The sequence below is a fragment of the Bombina bombina genome, chromosome 2, assembly GCF_027579735.1.
Source record: "Bombina bombina isolate aBomBom1 chromosome 2, aBomBom1.pri, whole genome shotgun sequence".
In the NCBI taxonomy this organism is placed as follows: Eukaryota; Metazoa; Chordata; class Amphibia; order Anura; family Bombinatoridae; genus Bombina; species Bombina bombina.
In genome coordinates this window covers 679,526,874-679,543,447 of record NC_069500.1, presented here as the reverse complement: position 1 = coordinate 679,543,447, position 16,574 = coordinate 679,526,874, and the positions used below count along the sequence as shown (strand labels likewise).

The 16,574-nt window shown below is 38.1% G+C and overlaps 1 protein-coding gene across 1 annotated transcript in view; it reads right to left on the bottom strand.

Annotated features, from left to right (window-relative positions):
• The window catches only part of DENND4C (DENN domain containing 4C), a 474,079-nt gene that overhangs the window by 268,215 nt on the left and 189,290 nt on the right, over positions 1–16,574 (bottom strand). The window contains 4 exon segments of the mRNA XM_053702651.1: positions 6,204–6,410; positions 7,026–7,158; positions 15,296–15,426; positions 15,588–15,623. Of these exon segments, the coding sequence (XP_053558626.1) occupies positions 6,204–6,410; positions 7,026–7,158; positions 15,296–15,426; positions 15,588–15,623 (507 nt within the window).

Here is a 16,574-nt window from a genome sequence, read left to right as displayed (position 1 = left end):
CAGATAGAACATCCAGGTTATGCAACAGTCGTTCCTTATGAGAAGAATTATAACAGAACGAAGAAACGTCAATTTCCTGATGGAAAATGCAGTCTGAAACCACCTTAGGAAGAAATCCACGTTTGGTACAAAGGACCGCCTTATCCGAATTAAAAATAAAGTAAGGGGGATCCCACTGCAGAGCCAAAAGCTCGGAAACCCTACGAGCAGAAGAAATAACTTAATATCAACAGAGTGCATAAACTCAAACTGAGCCTGCCACAGAACCCTAAGAACAAGAATGAGGCTCACCGGAGGAGCAACAAACTAAAACACAGGTCTGAATCTAACTAAGGCTTGAACAAAGGACTGAACATCCAGAAAGTCGGCCAGACATTTGAGAAAAAGTATCGAAAGGGCAGAGATTTAGCCCATCAGAGTACTGACTGACAGGCCTTTCTCCAGGTCTTCATGAAAAAGACAAAATGCGGGAAACCCATACCTGTCTCCAAGCTAAAACCCCAGATTCACACCTGTAAAAGGTATGTACACCACAACCTATGGTAAATCTAGCAAGTTACAGACTAACGAGCCGGAATCATAGTATCAACCACCGATTCGTGAAGAAAAACCTTGTCTAGACAGGTCTAGGCATTTAATCTCCAAGCAGTCCGCTTCAAAGAATCTAGGGTTGGAGCTGGAGCTAGGATAGGACCCTGAAGTAGAAGGTTCTTCCTCAGAGGCAATTTTCACGGGGGAAAAAGGACAGTACCTTCACTAGGTCCTCAAACCAAATACTGCAAGGCTAAGCTAAAGCAATAAGAATCACCGACGCCTGCTCCTGATTGACACAGGCTATCACTCTTAAGGAAGGAGGGCAAACAGAAGAAAACAGATAAATTAGACCAAGCCCCGTGGAAACGCCAGAGCTTATACCTGAGCTGCTTGCGGATCCATTGATCTTGATTTTGAAAGATTGGTGAAAAGATGAGACGCCATCAGATCCAACTCCTGAATGTTATAGAGAATACTTCTGGAAGAAGGGCCCACTCCTCTGGATGAAAAATCAGCCTGCTCTGAAAATCCACTTCCTCAACATCCATATGTGAGGATGAGAAAAACAGCCAAAAACATAGAGAGACTCCTACAATTGAAGAATTAGGGACACTTAATTCATCAGCAATAAACTAAAAGGACCTCCCTGAGAGCTGCTATAACCACCCATGTGGAGAAGCACTATGGAAACTGATAAACCTGGCAGAACTCTGATGGATCCAGGCTATCAAAAACCTAGAAGAGGAAACGCTGACATCTGTAGTCACAGCCTCCCATGATGGTCTCAAGAATCATGTACCTTGGGACCTGAACAAAAAGAAAAATGTCCACAGATACACCATGAAACCAATGACCTCCACACTCTGCGTCCAGAGAGGGAGACACCGTAATCCTTGAGAACTAGCTTATCACAAAAGAGCCTCCAGAATCTACTTAAGGATTAATGGGGCTGAGGCTAGGCCAAAATACAGGGACATGATAAGAAGATTGAAGATTAGTACCTCTGATACACAACAGAGCTATAAGATACAGCTAATATGAAAAAGACAGAAATTTAACGTAATGAGCCCTAGCTCCTTTCCTAAAAGGAAAAAATACCAGACACGCTTTAACCTTCTACCTAGAAGGAAGTAAGAACTAATCCTTGAAGCCTTCGCTGTGAAACGAGTACAGAAACCTAGGCCTGTCGGATCCAGACACCCTCAGACGGGACCTTAGAAAGGACAAGCAGAGAAAAAACGACTCTGGAGAATTATAAAAGTGATAGAAGAGAATGTCAGAGGAGAAACCAGGACAACCCTGCAGACCTCAAACTGCATAACTCCTACACAATAGGAGTACTAGACACTTCAGTATCACTATCTGTGCTAGTAGGAAAACTACCCACTAAAGGAAAAACTATAGACCACCATGTAGAAACATTGCATATGCAAAAAAGAAAAATGCAACCACTATGCTACATTTGAAGAATTCTTGAAATAGAACAAGAAGTCCTAGGTCTAACACTTTCTCAAAGGAGCAGGGAATCCTATATTACAAAAGATAAGAAGAAAACAATTCCCTAGAGTCCAAAGAATACTAAGGAAAACCTTATGAATTTGGACCATATAAGGCACGACTGGTAGAGGAATAAAATCTCCTCACAAGAGAAAGGAGAAAATACCCTCAAGAATCCCAGACAACCAAAATAACAAACTATTTATAATAATGGACATTTTAAATTGCGAGACATTTCAGAAATCGCTTTAATAAAAAAGGATCACAAAATTGAGAGATAAACTCAAAGACAAAAAAGGGTCACATGTGACACTTACATTTGTAAAAAGCACCTCAACCTGCGAGAGATTATAGTAAATTAGTGTCCGAAGATCACTAAGAAACTGATAACGAAACATTATACAATGCATGTCACAGATAATATATAAATCACCTCAGAATGAGAGAGATTAATATATAGAGCTCCTATAGATAATATGGGAGAATGCATGTCACAGATATTTAATAAATCACCTCAATATGACAGATTAATAAATAGGACCCCTGTAAATAACAGGGATATACCTGTCAACGACAAATTAAAATCGCCTCAATGAGAGAAATGAATATATAGAGCCCCTATGAATACCATAGGAAAAAACATCACAGACAATGTAAAATAGCATATTAGTGCTATAAGAATACTAAAATTATATGTGTTACACACCCCACAGATATTGAAAAAATATCAGATACATCCTGCATAGAACAGGGGAAATCTAATAATTAAAAAACTAAAAATATGCACTAGAGGGCGTTAGTTTATGTGTTTCATATAGATAACATCAAGCTCATGCACGTGCATTTACAGAGGAGTGAGCACTAATTGGCTATAATGCAAGTCTGTCAAAAGAAATGAAATAAGGGGCAGTCTGCAGAGGCTTAGATACAAGGTATTTACAGAGGTAAAAGGTGTATTATTATAACTGTGTTGGATATGCAAAAATGGGGAATGGGTAATTAAGGGATTATCTATGTTTAAAAACAAAAATAATTCTGGTGCTGACTGTCCCTTTAAAATGCGCTGCTATGCCTGATTACAATAATAGGCTGCGCAATGGCTCTCAAGCACGCAAACTAAACACGCCAACATCCTGAGCCGTCTTATGTACACCAATTTCATCAAAAAATGCATTCACTAATTATGAGAGATCCTAATCAACTAAAACACATGAGGGACTCCGGAAAAATGGTACCCATAACACTGTGCCCCTATGAACAGACAGGCACCAGAATATCCGTGTAAACAAATCATGCAGGGAAATGAAGTGTGAGTGAGAAATTACAACCTATTGCGATTAGCATCCCCAAACACCTTAAAGCCTGGTCTTTACTCATAAGTTACCGGCCATAGAAGCAGCAAAAATTCCCTGAGACTGGTTAATAAACCAGATGACTGCTCAGCCACCAAATATCCCACACTATGGATATTATTAATACAACTATATTAACCCCTTGTGAGAGTAACAGGTCCCACTAGGTCCAAGAATTTTCTCAGTCCTTTTGATATTCTTCTTCTTGTAAATATACATAAAACCCTTACCCCTCCAGGGTCTTCTGCTGTGGAGCAGTCACAGCAGCTGCTGGTCTGTTAGCCTCATCCAACCGCTGACAGGGACCTGAAGCTACAAGAAAAGCAGAGTAACTAACCCTGGTTTTCTATATAGGGGTTAGCATAAATGTTGGCGTTAAGTAAGGACAACCTCACCGACCTCCAACAGCTAATAGCCACCATTACTCTTACTAAAGAGGATAACATGGACACAGCATTGTCCCAATCCTTGCTTGCAGGGAAAAGTACCCATTAAAGGATTAAAATTTGATTTTCTTCAGACACCAGTCTTCGCACACCTCCGATGTACACAAGAAACAAATGACTGGGGGTTTATGGGAAGTGGGAGTGATACTTAAAGTGACATTATACACTCATTTTATCTTTGCATACATGTTTTGTAGATGATCTATTTATATAGCCCATAAAGTTGTTTTTTTTAGTTTTTTTAAATGTATAGTTTTGCTTATTTTTAAATCAACAGAAAAGTTCAGCACAGCACTCACAGTCCAACATCCAGGTGCAAGTTGCAAGGATCCTGCACTGATCCCCAGCAATAACAACAAAACCAAATAACAGCAACAGCACCTCAGGTATGCATCATGGTTCTATTTATTGATGAAACATCACAGATACAACAACGTTTCGGTCAGCAATAGACCTTAATCATGTTATACAATGAATATTCCTAGTCACATTTTATACCCTCCTCCACGGGAGGGGCCAATTACCTGTCCAGGTGATAAAACATTTTTCATATATTCACAAAACCTAAGCACCACCTCTAGTGGACACAGGAATATACTTCTTTTAACCCATTAGGACCTGAAAAACACATGGCCACAATTATATAGAGTGTTAATATACATTCTAAAAAACTGTATTTGTAAAAATGATTTCATATCAAAATAATCACAATACCGGATGAATTAACATAAGTCTAATATTCGTTGAAAAAATTTGGATGCTCCTGTATCCGGTCATTTTTTGCAGGCAGGTCATTCTGTATCTCAGCTCAGATTTCAGATTATCGAACATGTTAGGAAACCTATACGAGGGGGTGATAGACTTAAGATTCTAAAAACTAGGGAAAAATTTTGGATTTCTGGCCCCAGTGGGGATGAATAAGGAGACTGACTGGAATGTCACCTTATAAATATAGGACTGAAAAATATTTTTTTACTAGTGTGGTTTTCTATGTCTGATGGGGTATACACTATTATTGTGATTATTTTGATATGAAATCATTTTTTACAAATACAATTTTTTAGAATGTATATTAACACTCTATATAATTGTGGCGTGTGTTTTTCAGGTCCTAATGGGTTAAAAAGAAGTATATTCCTGTGTCCACTAGAGGGGGTGCTTAGGTTTTGTGAATATATGAAAAATGTTTTATCACCTGGACAGGTAATTGGTCCCTCCCTTGGAGGAGGGTATAAAATGTGACTAGGAATATTCATTGTATAACATGATTAAGGTCTATTGCTGACCGAAACGTTGTATCTGTGATGTTTCATCAATAAATAGAATCATGATGCTTATTTTTAAATAACATTGCTCTGATTTTCAGACTCCTAACCAAGCCCCAAAGTTTTATCAGAATACCGTCAGCTACCTTCTCCAGCTTGCTCCTGTTTGTGTAAAGGGTCTTTTCATATGCAAAAGAAGGGGGAGGGGTCTTATTTCCCACTTGCAGTGAGCTTTCCAGCTAGCTTTTCAACAGAGCTAAACTGAGAGCTTCTAAGTAAGTTTTTAAATAGTTTTATACTGGATTTTTATATCAGTATCTGTGCATCTTATTCTTTATAGTAGTGTCTATTACATGCAGTTATATGAAAAGGAGTGTATACTGTCCCTTTAACAGCTTTGCTGGGGTGCTCTTTGCCTCCTCCTGGTCGCCAAGAGTTGAATTCCCACTAGTAATTAGAATGTATATGTGGACTCTCCATGCCATTGGAAAGAAATATCATTAAATATGCACAGTGTAAATCTTAAAAAAAAAAGTACACTAGATGTGCAAAAAATGCACAGAAATTCGTATTTATAAGTACAAAATACAAAAAATTATTTTACATTCCAGCGCAATTCTTAAAACATTTTCACCCTTCAGTTTTTACTGTTTTGTCTCCAAAATAAAAAGGTGGAAAGCTTTTATCAAAATACTTAATACCCTAACGCCCCCTGCTCACTCGCCTTACACATAAAGTTTTCATTTCCAGCAAGCTTCATTAATTTCAATAGGAGACATCTCGCCACTCGCAGGGACTGCAGCTTTTTTAAAGATAATTCCACCAGAGCAGCACATGCAAGGGTCAGTGTGAAGAATCACGTCTGACCTAGAGGAATAGATCATCAGCCCTTTGGTGTGTATGATCATTGTTTCACCATTTAATACTATGTACTGAAGCTCACAATGAACTACAAATATAGCAATACAGAAAATAAATACATCCCCAGTAACATATTACTGTATTTTGTTTCCACTAAGAGCCTTAATTGTCTGAAATAAAAAGTACATTTGCAATTCTAAAAATCAGAACACCTCACACATCAGATTAATGTGTTGCATTAAACTTACTTCATCCAAAGGATCCACTTCATTTGTTCTCATCTTAAGAAGCACATCAAAAGCCTTCTGAAGCGCACGTGGCTTGGAGTGGGATACTTTGACATAAACTGGCAGACATATGAACCATAGGCTGTAACACTGGCTGAAGAGACATTTGGCCCAGTTAGGAGCACTGGTGTAATATTTCCTGGCCAGTTTATGAGCGGTTTTTATTTCCTACAAAAAAGAAAGAAGAAAAGAATAGAATAAACACAAGCAAATAAGTAGATCAAAGAATAATCTTTTTTATCACATGAGGGACCAAAAAGTTTTTTTTTACATTCACTTGCAGGGCAGGTAAACATATTTTGGTAGCCAAAAACAAAATAAAAATATCTGCTTCTTTAATTAAAATTCATATAAGTATTACTCTACCGTGCAGAGAACTACGGCCCCTGTATTCAATGATTTGGATGTTTTTACCAACTATTGCTTTGCTTATTTTTATTTTTAAGAGGACTTCAAAAAAATGTGTATATATTTTACTATAATTGACTATGAGATTTTTTCAATTTAATATTAATTTGTATTTAAAGTTTAGTGGCTATTGATTTGGTTGATCACTGCAGAAACTATGATCAATATCCCTAGACACCAGGGAGTATATATTTATAAGGGGAAGGTCCTATTACCTCCTAAGATTGGACAATTCAAGCATCTAATTTCTGATAAGAACTGTGAATTTGTTTTAGCAAATCAGGGTCAAAGCTCCCCTCCCCACAGGTGACAATGTAATCTTTTTTTGTATGATTATACAGAAGAAAAAAAGAGAATCTCAAAGATAAGACTAACCTGTTTGGTTCTTTTTGCAATGAATGTAGGGCTGCTTATTGCTCGGCTACCTGACGTGTGTCCATTGAAAGAGAGGTACTGCTCTCTTGTTCTGTCAAAAAGAGCGTAGTCAAGCCTTGGGAAGCTCTTGTAGCTGAGAAGAAAACGAACAGAGTAACCTGAAAAAAAGTGTTCTAGGAGTGCTTATATTTTTTTCAATTTCTATATTACATAGTACATAATTGGTTTTAGGTTAAAAAAGAACACTTAATTATAAATAACATAGCACTAGAACAAAGATGGATGGATGGATATCCAAAAAAATTATGGGAGCAGAGATTGCAATATTTCAGTGTTCTAAATAGTTCAAAAGCTGATTGTATATTAAAAAGGATACTACACCCTTTTTGACATAAAAAGTGTACTTACCTGATAAATTAAAGGACCGCTAAATACAGTAGAATTTAATTTATGCTTCATTTATTTCATGGTGGTCCACGATTCATTACATATGGGAATTATTTCTCTTCTACTAAGAGGAGGCAAAGTTAACCAAACCCCAAGAGCTCTATAAAACCCCTCCTACATACCTTAGTCTTACGTATAGCCAAGCAAGTGTGGTAAAAAGGAATAAGAGCCGAAAAGAGCAGGGAAAAAAAATATGTGCTCAAAACAAATCAACCCCAAGAAAATAACAAAGGGTGGGGGCTCGTGGACTCTCACCACTATGAAAGAAATGGATTTATTAGGTAAGCATATATTGTTTAATACAGGTGGTTTGAGTCCACAATCCATTACATATGGAAACTATACCCAAGCTGTGGAAGTCCACAAGCAGTAACTTAGAGAGAGGGATTGAAAAACAGCTTTTTTTCACTGAGAAAATATCTCTATGTCTCAGAACTAAGCGTTCAATTTCCATTCCATTTAGTTTAAAGACTTTAGATCTAGATGGAAAAAAGGACCTTGAGATAGAAGGTCTGACTGCAGAGGAAGAGGCCAAGGCGGGCACCTGGACATTAGAATCCGATCCGCATACCAAATCCTGCGAGGCCACACTGGGGCAATCAGTATTACAAATGACTTCTAGCTTTATCTTGTAAATCCCTCTGGAAAGAAGAGCCAGAGGAGGAAACCGATAAGCAGGCTGGAATAACCAAGGAACTGCTAGAGAATCCACTACCTCTGTCTGAGGATCCCTGGACCTCGAAAAGTTTGTTTTTCAAACAAGAGACCATCAGATCTATTTCTTGTAGGCCCTAAAGATCCACAATCAGATAGGATAGAACACATCCTGATGAAGAGACCACTCCCCTGGATGTAGAGACTGACGACTGAGAAAGTCTGCCTCCCAATTGTTCATTCCTAGGATGTGAATCACAGAGATTAGGCAAGAATTCACTTCTGACCAAAAGAGAAATTGAGACACCTCCATCAGTTCCCCCCTGATGGTTTATATAAGCCACTGCTGTGACGCTGTCTGTCTGGAAACTGAGATAATACTCCCTTTTTAACAGAGGCCAAGCTTGAAGTTCTAGAATATTGATTGGTAACCTCGCCTCCCAAGGATCTCAAGCCCACTGTACTGTCAGAGACCCACATAGCAGCTCCCCAACCTGAAAGACTTGCATCTGTGGTTATTACAGATCAGGTAGGACAAGCAAAAGAAGCACCCTGAATAATAAACTGATGATTCAGCCAGTCAAAGACTGGTTTGTGCTGGAATCTAAGAATATCTTTTGGGATAGCAGAGAATAACTCCTGCACCATTGATGCAGCATACAAAGCTGAAGCGGCCTCATGTAAAATAAAGCAAATGGAATTGGATCTGAAGCTGCAATGAGACTTTGTGCTTCCATACACAGCTCCACTGAAGGGAATGAAAAGGACTGAAGGTTCAAACAATCCGACACCAATTTTATCCATCTGTACTCTTTGAGGGAAAGACTCATGAACAGAGTCTATTTGGAAACCTAGGAAAGTAATCTTTGTCTGAGGAATTAAATAACTCTTTGACAAATTGATAATCCAACCATGTCTTTGAAGGAACAACAATAGCTGTTGTGCGAAATCCTGCTAAAGGAAAAGACTGAGCTAGTACCAAGATATCATCCAGGTAAGGAAACACTGCAATACCCTGAGCTCGGATTAGACAAGAGGTCACCAGAACCTTGGTAAATATCCTTAGAGCTGTAGCTAGACCAAATGGAAGAGCAACAAACTGTTCAAAAAAGCAAACCTCAGAAATTGGTTATGTTCTGAGTGAACTGGAATATGAATTTAAGTATCCTTTAAATCTATTGTGGACATAAAATGACCTTGCTGAACAAAAGGCAGAATAGCCGTGATAGTTTCCATTCTGAAAGATGGAATCCTTACAAACTTGTTCAGGGTTTACAGATCCAAAATTGGTATGAAGTTGCCTTCCTTCTTTGAATAAAATCCCATCCCCTGTTCCTGCAAATGAACTGGAACAATTTCTCCCATAGCTCCCAGATCTGAGACAGATTGCAGAAAAGCTTGAGCTTTTACAGGATTCCTTGGAACACTGGATATGAAAAAACTTCCTTTGGGAAGCCTTGTTCTGAAACCAATTCGATATCCCTGAGAAATATTTTGAACCCAGGGTCAGGGACAGACTCAACCCAAGCCTCCTGAAAGAGATTTACTCTGTGCCCCTACCAGAACTACTGGATCGAGGGCCGCACCTTCATACCCTGTTTAGACTTGTTCCAATTTGCATTAGTCTCCAGACTGAAGCAGAGGAACCTTGCTTTTGAACAGAGGAGTCTGTTTTCTTTTCTTTATTCTGACAAAAGGAACGAAAATGATTAGGGGCTTTAGATTTCCCTTTAAACTTACTGTCTAAAGGAAGAAAATCTAATTTACCCCCAGTAATAGTAGAAATAATAGAATCTAAGTCAGACCCAAATAACTTATTTCCTTGAAAGGAAAGAGTCAATCTAGATTTGGACACCATATCATCATTCCAGGATCTAATCCAGGATCCAAAGAGACATTAGATTGGTCAGTATTCATTAACAAATCTAAACATGAGTCACATAATTGAACTTAAGAAGGCACTTCAGTTGTTTTTAAATAAGCACACTTAATTGGTAGAAAGGATTCAGGAGACTCAGTTTCTTGGGTAAATTTAGGGACAGATTTTCACTGCTCCATATTAGCATATAGCAAAACAATGCAATAAGCACTATAAAGCCCCTTAAAAAAGCTCTTGAGGAAAGGAATATCTATACCCTTGCCTAAGCAGTTTTACAGAGACAATAAGCACATTTAAAGTATGCTCAGCCTACCTAAGCAGAAACTGTCAGCACGCGCCAAACATCTTAGTGTTTAAATAGTAGAACGTGCGGCAAAAAAGCTGCGTGCATAACTAAAAAATGTGCGCTAACCCGACATATGTACAATAATGCGTCGACATGCGCTAATCCGATAGACTAAGGTGCGTACAATAACGTGCGTTATCCCAACCACTGATGTTGTCTATGTAAAAAAAAATTGCACGCAAAGCAAGGGGAATAGTGAGTACCTAACCAAGGGCATGTATATATATGATCTGAGGAAGGGGATTCTATATCTCCGAAACGTCACAGTAAAGTGTGTTTTGATATAAGACCAGTGAGTGCCAGTCCCTTTTTGCTATTTGTATTCTACCTATCACTAGCACCCTAGCACCCTGGCTGTCTGCATTTTGGAAGTGAGAGTGCTCTCCTGCGTGTTCTATATATATATATATATATATATATATATATATATATATATATATATATATATATATATATATATATATATATATATAAATATATATATAAAATATATATATAAAATAAATAAAACATACTAACCCATAGACACTCATCCATTATCAAGCTAGTAGCAGACAGCCAAACCAGTACAAAAACAAATCAGCAGAGGGAATGTAGATCTGTAAAGGGAGGCAGAAGATATGTCCCTGCAACCTATTACAGAGGGCCTATAAAAGATTTCCCATGAGGCGAAACGGTTATATCATCAGTCCCTTTCTCTGAAGAATTTAATTCTTCAGCCACATACAACGTTGGCAAAGTAAAGACTAAAGTATGTGTGAGGGGTTTTATAGAGCTCTTAGGGTTTGGGAAACTTTGCCTCCTCTTAGTGGTAGAGAAGTAATTCCCATATGTAACGGATCGTGGACTCACACCACTGGTATGAAAGAAATACAATGCTGTAGCACTTACTTTGAATTTGAAATGAGCAATATATTATGTTCTGGCATATTAAAGTTAATCCTATTTTCTCTCCCCCTGTATCGTGACAGCCATCGGTCAATCAAAAAATGCATATGTGTATATACTGTGTTTTTTTGCACATACTCAGTAGGAGCTGGAGTCAAAAAATGTGTGCATATAGAAATCATAATTTATGCTAACCTGATAAATGCATTTGTTTCATGGCGGGGAGAGTCCATGATCCATTATTCCTGGGAATTACTCTTGTCTACCATTAGGAGGATTCCCAAACTCCAATAGCACTTTAAAACCCCTCACACATAGCTCAGTCTAATATCCAAGCAAAGTGAGCTAAGAAAAAGGAATAAGAGGCATAAAAGGAGAAGGGAAAAAATCATCATAGAAAACAAAGGGTGAGGCCTCGTCAACTATCACCACCATGGGAGTACACAAGTAATAACATAAAGGGAGGGATTTAAAAACTTTTTTTTTTTCCATTGAGAAATTAAATCCACTAACTCAAATATATATATATATATATATATTTAATGCACTTAAACAGGCAAAAAAATCAAACAGACAACTGCCTAAAGAACTTTCCTAACAAAGGCTGCCTCAGAAGCAAAAACATCAAAATGGTAGAATTTTGAAAAAGTATGCAAACACCACCAAGGTCTGATCAACTGAAGCCTCATTCTTGAAGGCCCAGGAAGTGGCAACTGACCTAGTACAATGAGCAGTAATCTGTTGCAGTGGAGGTAAAACCTTCCTCCAAGTAAGCTTTATGAATCAAAAGTTTCAATCAAGAGGCCAAAGAAAAAACAAAGTCCCTGACCTTTTCTAGGACTAAAAAAATTAATGAACAAACTAGAAGTTTGTCTAAAGTCCTTTCTGGCATCAATGTAATATTTCAATGCCCTAACATCCTCCAAATTATTCAAAAGAAAAAAAAGCATTCTTGGGATTAGGACACAAGGAAGGAACAACAATTTCTCCGCTAATGATGTCAAAAGAAACAACCTTAGACAAAAAGTCAAAAGTAGTCTGTAAAACTGCCTTATCCTGACGAAAACTCAGATAAGGAGGATCACAAGAAAGAGCAGATCATTCAGGAACTATTCCAGCAGAAGAGATAACCAAAAGAAGTAACACTTCCAAAGAATGCAATTTATTATCCACCTTATGTGTAGGTTCAAAAGGAGGAGCCAGCAAAACCCTTAACACCAAGTAAAGATTCTATCGAGGAGAAATCGGCTTGATTACAAGCTTAATATGAACCAAAGGCTGAACAAAACTATGAATATCAGGAAGATTAGCAATCTTCCTATGGAACAAAACTGAAAAAAACAGAAATCTGCACCTTCAGAGAACTGGCAGATATAGGCCCTTATCCAGACCTCCTTCCTGTAACAACTGCAATATCCTAGGGATTCTGAAAGAATGCCAGGAAAAAACATGATTTATACACCAAGACTTCCAGACCTTATGATAGATTCTCCTAGTTACAGGCTTACAAGCCTGAATTAGGGTTTCAATCACAAAATCAGAGAAACCCGATGTCTAAGGATTAACCGTTCAATATCCATGCCATCAAAGTCAGAGACCTTGATGGAACAATGTAACTGAACATGTTGTCTTGAAAATAGATTGATGCAGAGCCAAAACATTGACTCTTGACTTGTTATATCATGATCAAAGAACAAAGGTATTCTAGTTTTAAACACTGTGAGTGCCCTTCTATAAAACAAGGATATACATATATATGAGAGCGAGAGAGATACAGTCGTATGCAAACGTTTAGGCACCCCTGACAATTTCCATGATTTTCATTTATAAATAATTGGGTGTTTGGATCAGCAATTTCATTTTGATCTATCAAATAACTGAAGGACACAGTAATATTTCAGTAGTGAAATGAGGTTTGTTAGATTAACAAAAAATGTGCAATATGCATCCAAACAAAATTAGACAGGTGCATAAATTTGGGCACCCCAACAGAAATATTGCATCAATATTTAGTAGAGCCTTCTTTAGCAGAAATAACAGCCTCTAGACGCTTCCGATAGCCTGTAATGAGTGTCTGGATTCTGGATGAAGGTATTTTGGACCATTGCAAAACATCTCCAATTGAGTTAGGTTTGATGGTTGCCGCGCATGGACAGCCCGCTTCAAATCACCCCACAGATTTTCAATTATATTCAGGTCTGCGGACTGCGATGGCCATTCCAGAACATTGTACTCGTTCCTCTGCATAAATGCCAGAGTAGATTTTGAGCAGTGTTTTGGGTCGTTGTCTTGTTGAAAAATCCAGCCCCGACATAACTTCAACTTTGTGACTGATTCCTCAACATTATTCTCAAGTATCTGCTGATATTGAGTGTAATCCATGTGACCCTCAACTTTAACAAGATTCCCAGTACCGGCACTGGCCACACAGCCCCACAGAATGATGGAACATCCACCAAATTTTACTGTGGGTAGCAAGAGTTTGTCTTGGAACAATGTGTTCTTTTGCTGCCATGCATAACGCCCCTTGTTATGACCAAATAATTTTTGTTTCATCAGTCCACAGCACCTTCTTCCAAAATGAAGCTGGCTTGTCCAAATGTGCGTCAAGTGACTGTTTGTGGCGTATGTGCAGAAAAGGCTTCTTCCGCATCACTCTCCCATACAGCTTCTCCTTGTACAAAGTGCGCTGAATTGTTGAACGATGCACAGTGACACCATCTGCAGCAAGATGATGTTGTCGGTCTTTGGAGGTTGTCTGTTGGCTGTTTTTGACCGTTCTCACCATCCTTTGCCTCTCCGATATTTTACTTGGCCTGCCAATTCTGGCCTTAACAAGAACTGTGCCTGTGGTCTTCCATTTTCTCATTATGTTCCTCACAGTTGACACTGACAGCTTAAAGGGACAGTCAACACCAGAATTTTTGTTGTTTAAAAAGAAAGATAATCCCTTTATTATTCATTCCCCAGTCCCCAGTTTAGCATAACCAACACAGTTAAAATAATACACGTTACCTTTGTGATTATCTTGTATCTAAGTTTCTGCTGACTGCCCCATTCTTTCAGTTCTTTGACGGACTTGCATTTTAGCCAATCAGTGCTCACTCCTAGGTCACTTCACGTGCATGAGCTCAATGTTATCTATATAAAACGCATGAACTAACAGCCAAAGTGATATCATGCTTGTAAGTATTTTAAATGCTGTTATTATTATTTGAGTAGGCTACTCTCAGAAATTCTAAGTATGTGACCTTAAGTCCCCTGGCTATGCTATACCATGAAAGGGTTATCTACAAACAGCCTGCAGGCTAAGTGCGTGTAAAGCATTTACCTTAGAGGACACCCACTCCACTGTATCTTACCAGCACTTGAAAGAAGCTGTAGCCAGTAGAGAGCCCATCCAGTGCTGTACAGGTAACAGCAGAGGGTATGATAGGAATTTACATTAAATCCCAAAGGAGGAGGCTAAAGGACGTGTCCCTGCAACACCTGAGGGGAGTTATGGCTGAAATCCCATAGGGAGATACTGTGCACATAACCTCATACTCCTATGCCCCTGTCTTCTAAGATAGACTGTCCAAGGGGTCATCGGTCAAACATAGGTCTGAGCCACTTTAAAATAATCCAAATCTGAGAAACTGGAACATCTCTATCTTCACCTACACTTATAGGAGGCAAAGAATAAACTGAGTAGTGAATGGAAGTGGGAAAGATTAAAATCTTTTGTGTTGGGGTTGTTTGCCTCCTAATAATGAAAGGAATTCAATCACACACGTCACGGCTTTGTGGACTCTCATCATCATCATATGAAAGAAGGAATGAGCATGTTTGATAATTGAAGTATATTTAGAAAGTGAATTAAAAGCTCTATCTGAATCATGACAAAAACTAACTTCTTTACAGGTCCTTGTATTATCACCACATAGATATGTACATATTTTAATCAAAGCATTAAATAAATAATATTATTATATATAAAGGTTATTTATTAATTTGTTTTAAAAACTACTCCACATGAAAGCTCTAATTGCTATGTCAGTGCCCCATTTTCTTTACCTATATTTTGGTAAAGGATCAGGCCCATCCTCCGGGAGAGTTTCTGGTGGCATTACAAACACAGTATGTTCGCTTTTCTGTGAATCGTCCAGTTCAATAAGCCGAGTGTCTTCATTGAAGTCCAATTCAGCCTGTCATAGAAACACAATAAGAGATAGGCATAGTGGAGAAGCAAGGATTGGAGAGAGACAGGCAAAACAATGAAAGAAGAAACAAAACAGCAGGAAGATGTAAAGAAATAAAGTGGAGATTTCCGAAGTCTACTCAAGCTGTTCTAGGTTGGAATACATACCTTACCCCCCTTTTCTGCTCCTTTCTCAGGAAACAGCTAAAATAGAATAATAACCTGATAAACTGAGATGTTATGAATATATGTACATACCCAATTGATTCTTTTTATACATACATTTTCCAAAAAAAAGACAGTACATTAGTTACTCATGGTCATAATATTAAGACATGGTTACCATGTCCTCAAAGTAGTACTAACAACTGAAATTTACCAAAAAGTAAATAAAGTGATCTAGCATGAGTAATAAAACCACAAATATGTCAAATATTAATAAAGTTGTAATTTACTCCCTGAAGTTGCAGAATAACTGTGAGCCACGGCTGCCACACAGCATACACATTTTTTTCTTAAGCTTTCTTTTACTAGCAAGATAATTTAGTGAGACTAGCTTGTGTAAAATGCTTTTACAGCATTTCACAAGAACTGTGGGAGAGCTTCAGACATACCCTGGGAATTTCCCTGTTCAGACCAAGAGACTTTCTTGTCTCTCCCACTTTATGAAGCTGTGTATTATTTTACAATAGAAAAAATACAAAGTTCAATGTAATTTGTAAGAGACACATAGAAATATACAAAGTATGTTATATGGACTCGATATACACACTGAACACTAAACAATCAGCCTTTATTAAAACAGTCACAAACCTCATCCTAGAACACCAAAAAGGGATTTTAATAATATGCTAGATTGTTCAGCCAATAACTCCTCAGTCCCCACATCCTAAATAAATCAACCTCTCAATTGCTTGAAAAAGCTGACAGTTTCCCACCCAGACAAAGACTACATTTTACTCATACCCACAGAAACAATATTTAAGAACTGACTACATTCTCACAGAAGTCACAGGTCTATCATTATTTAACTCAACACAAATCACCCCCATAAGATGGTCAGACCATGTCCTTGGCTCTCTGAGTTGGTCTTCTAAACCTATACATGACTATATATGGAGACTAGATGAGCAAATCCTGTCACACCCACTAATA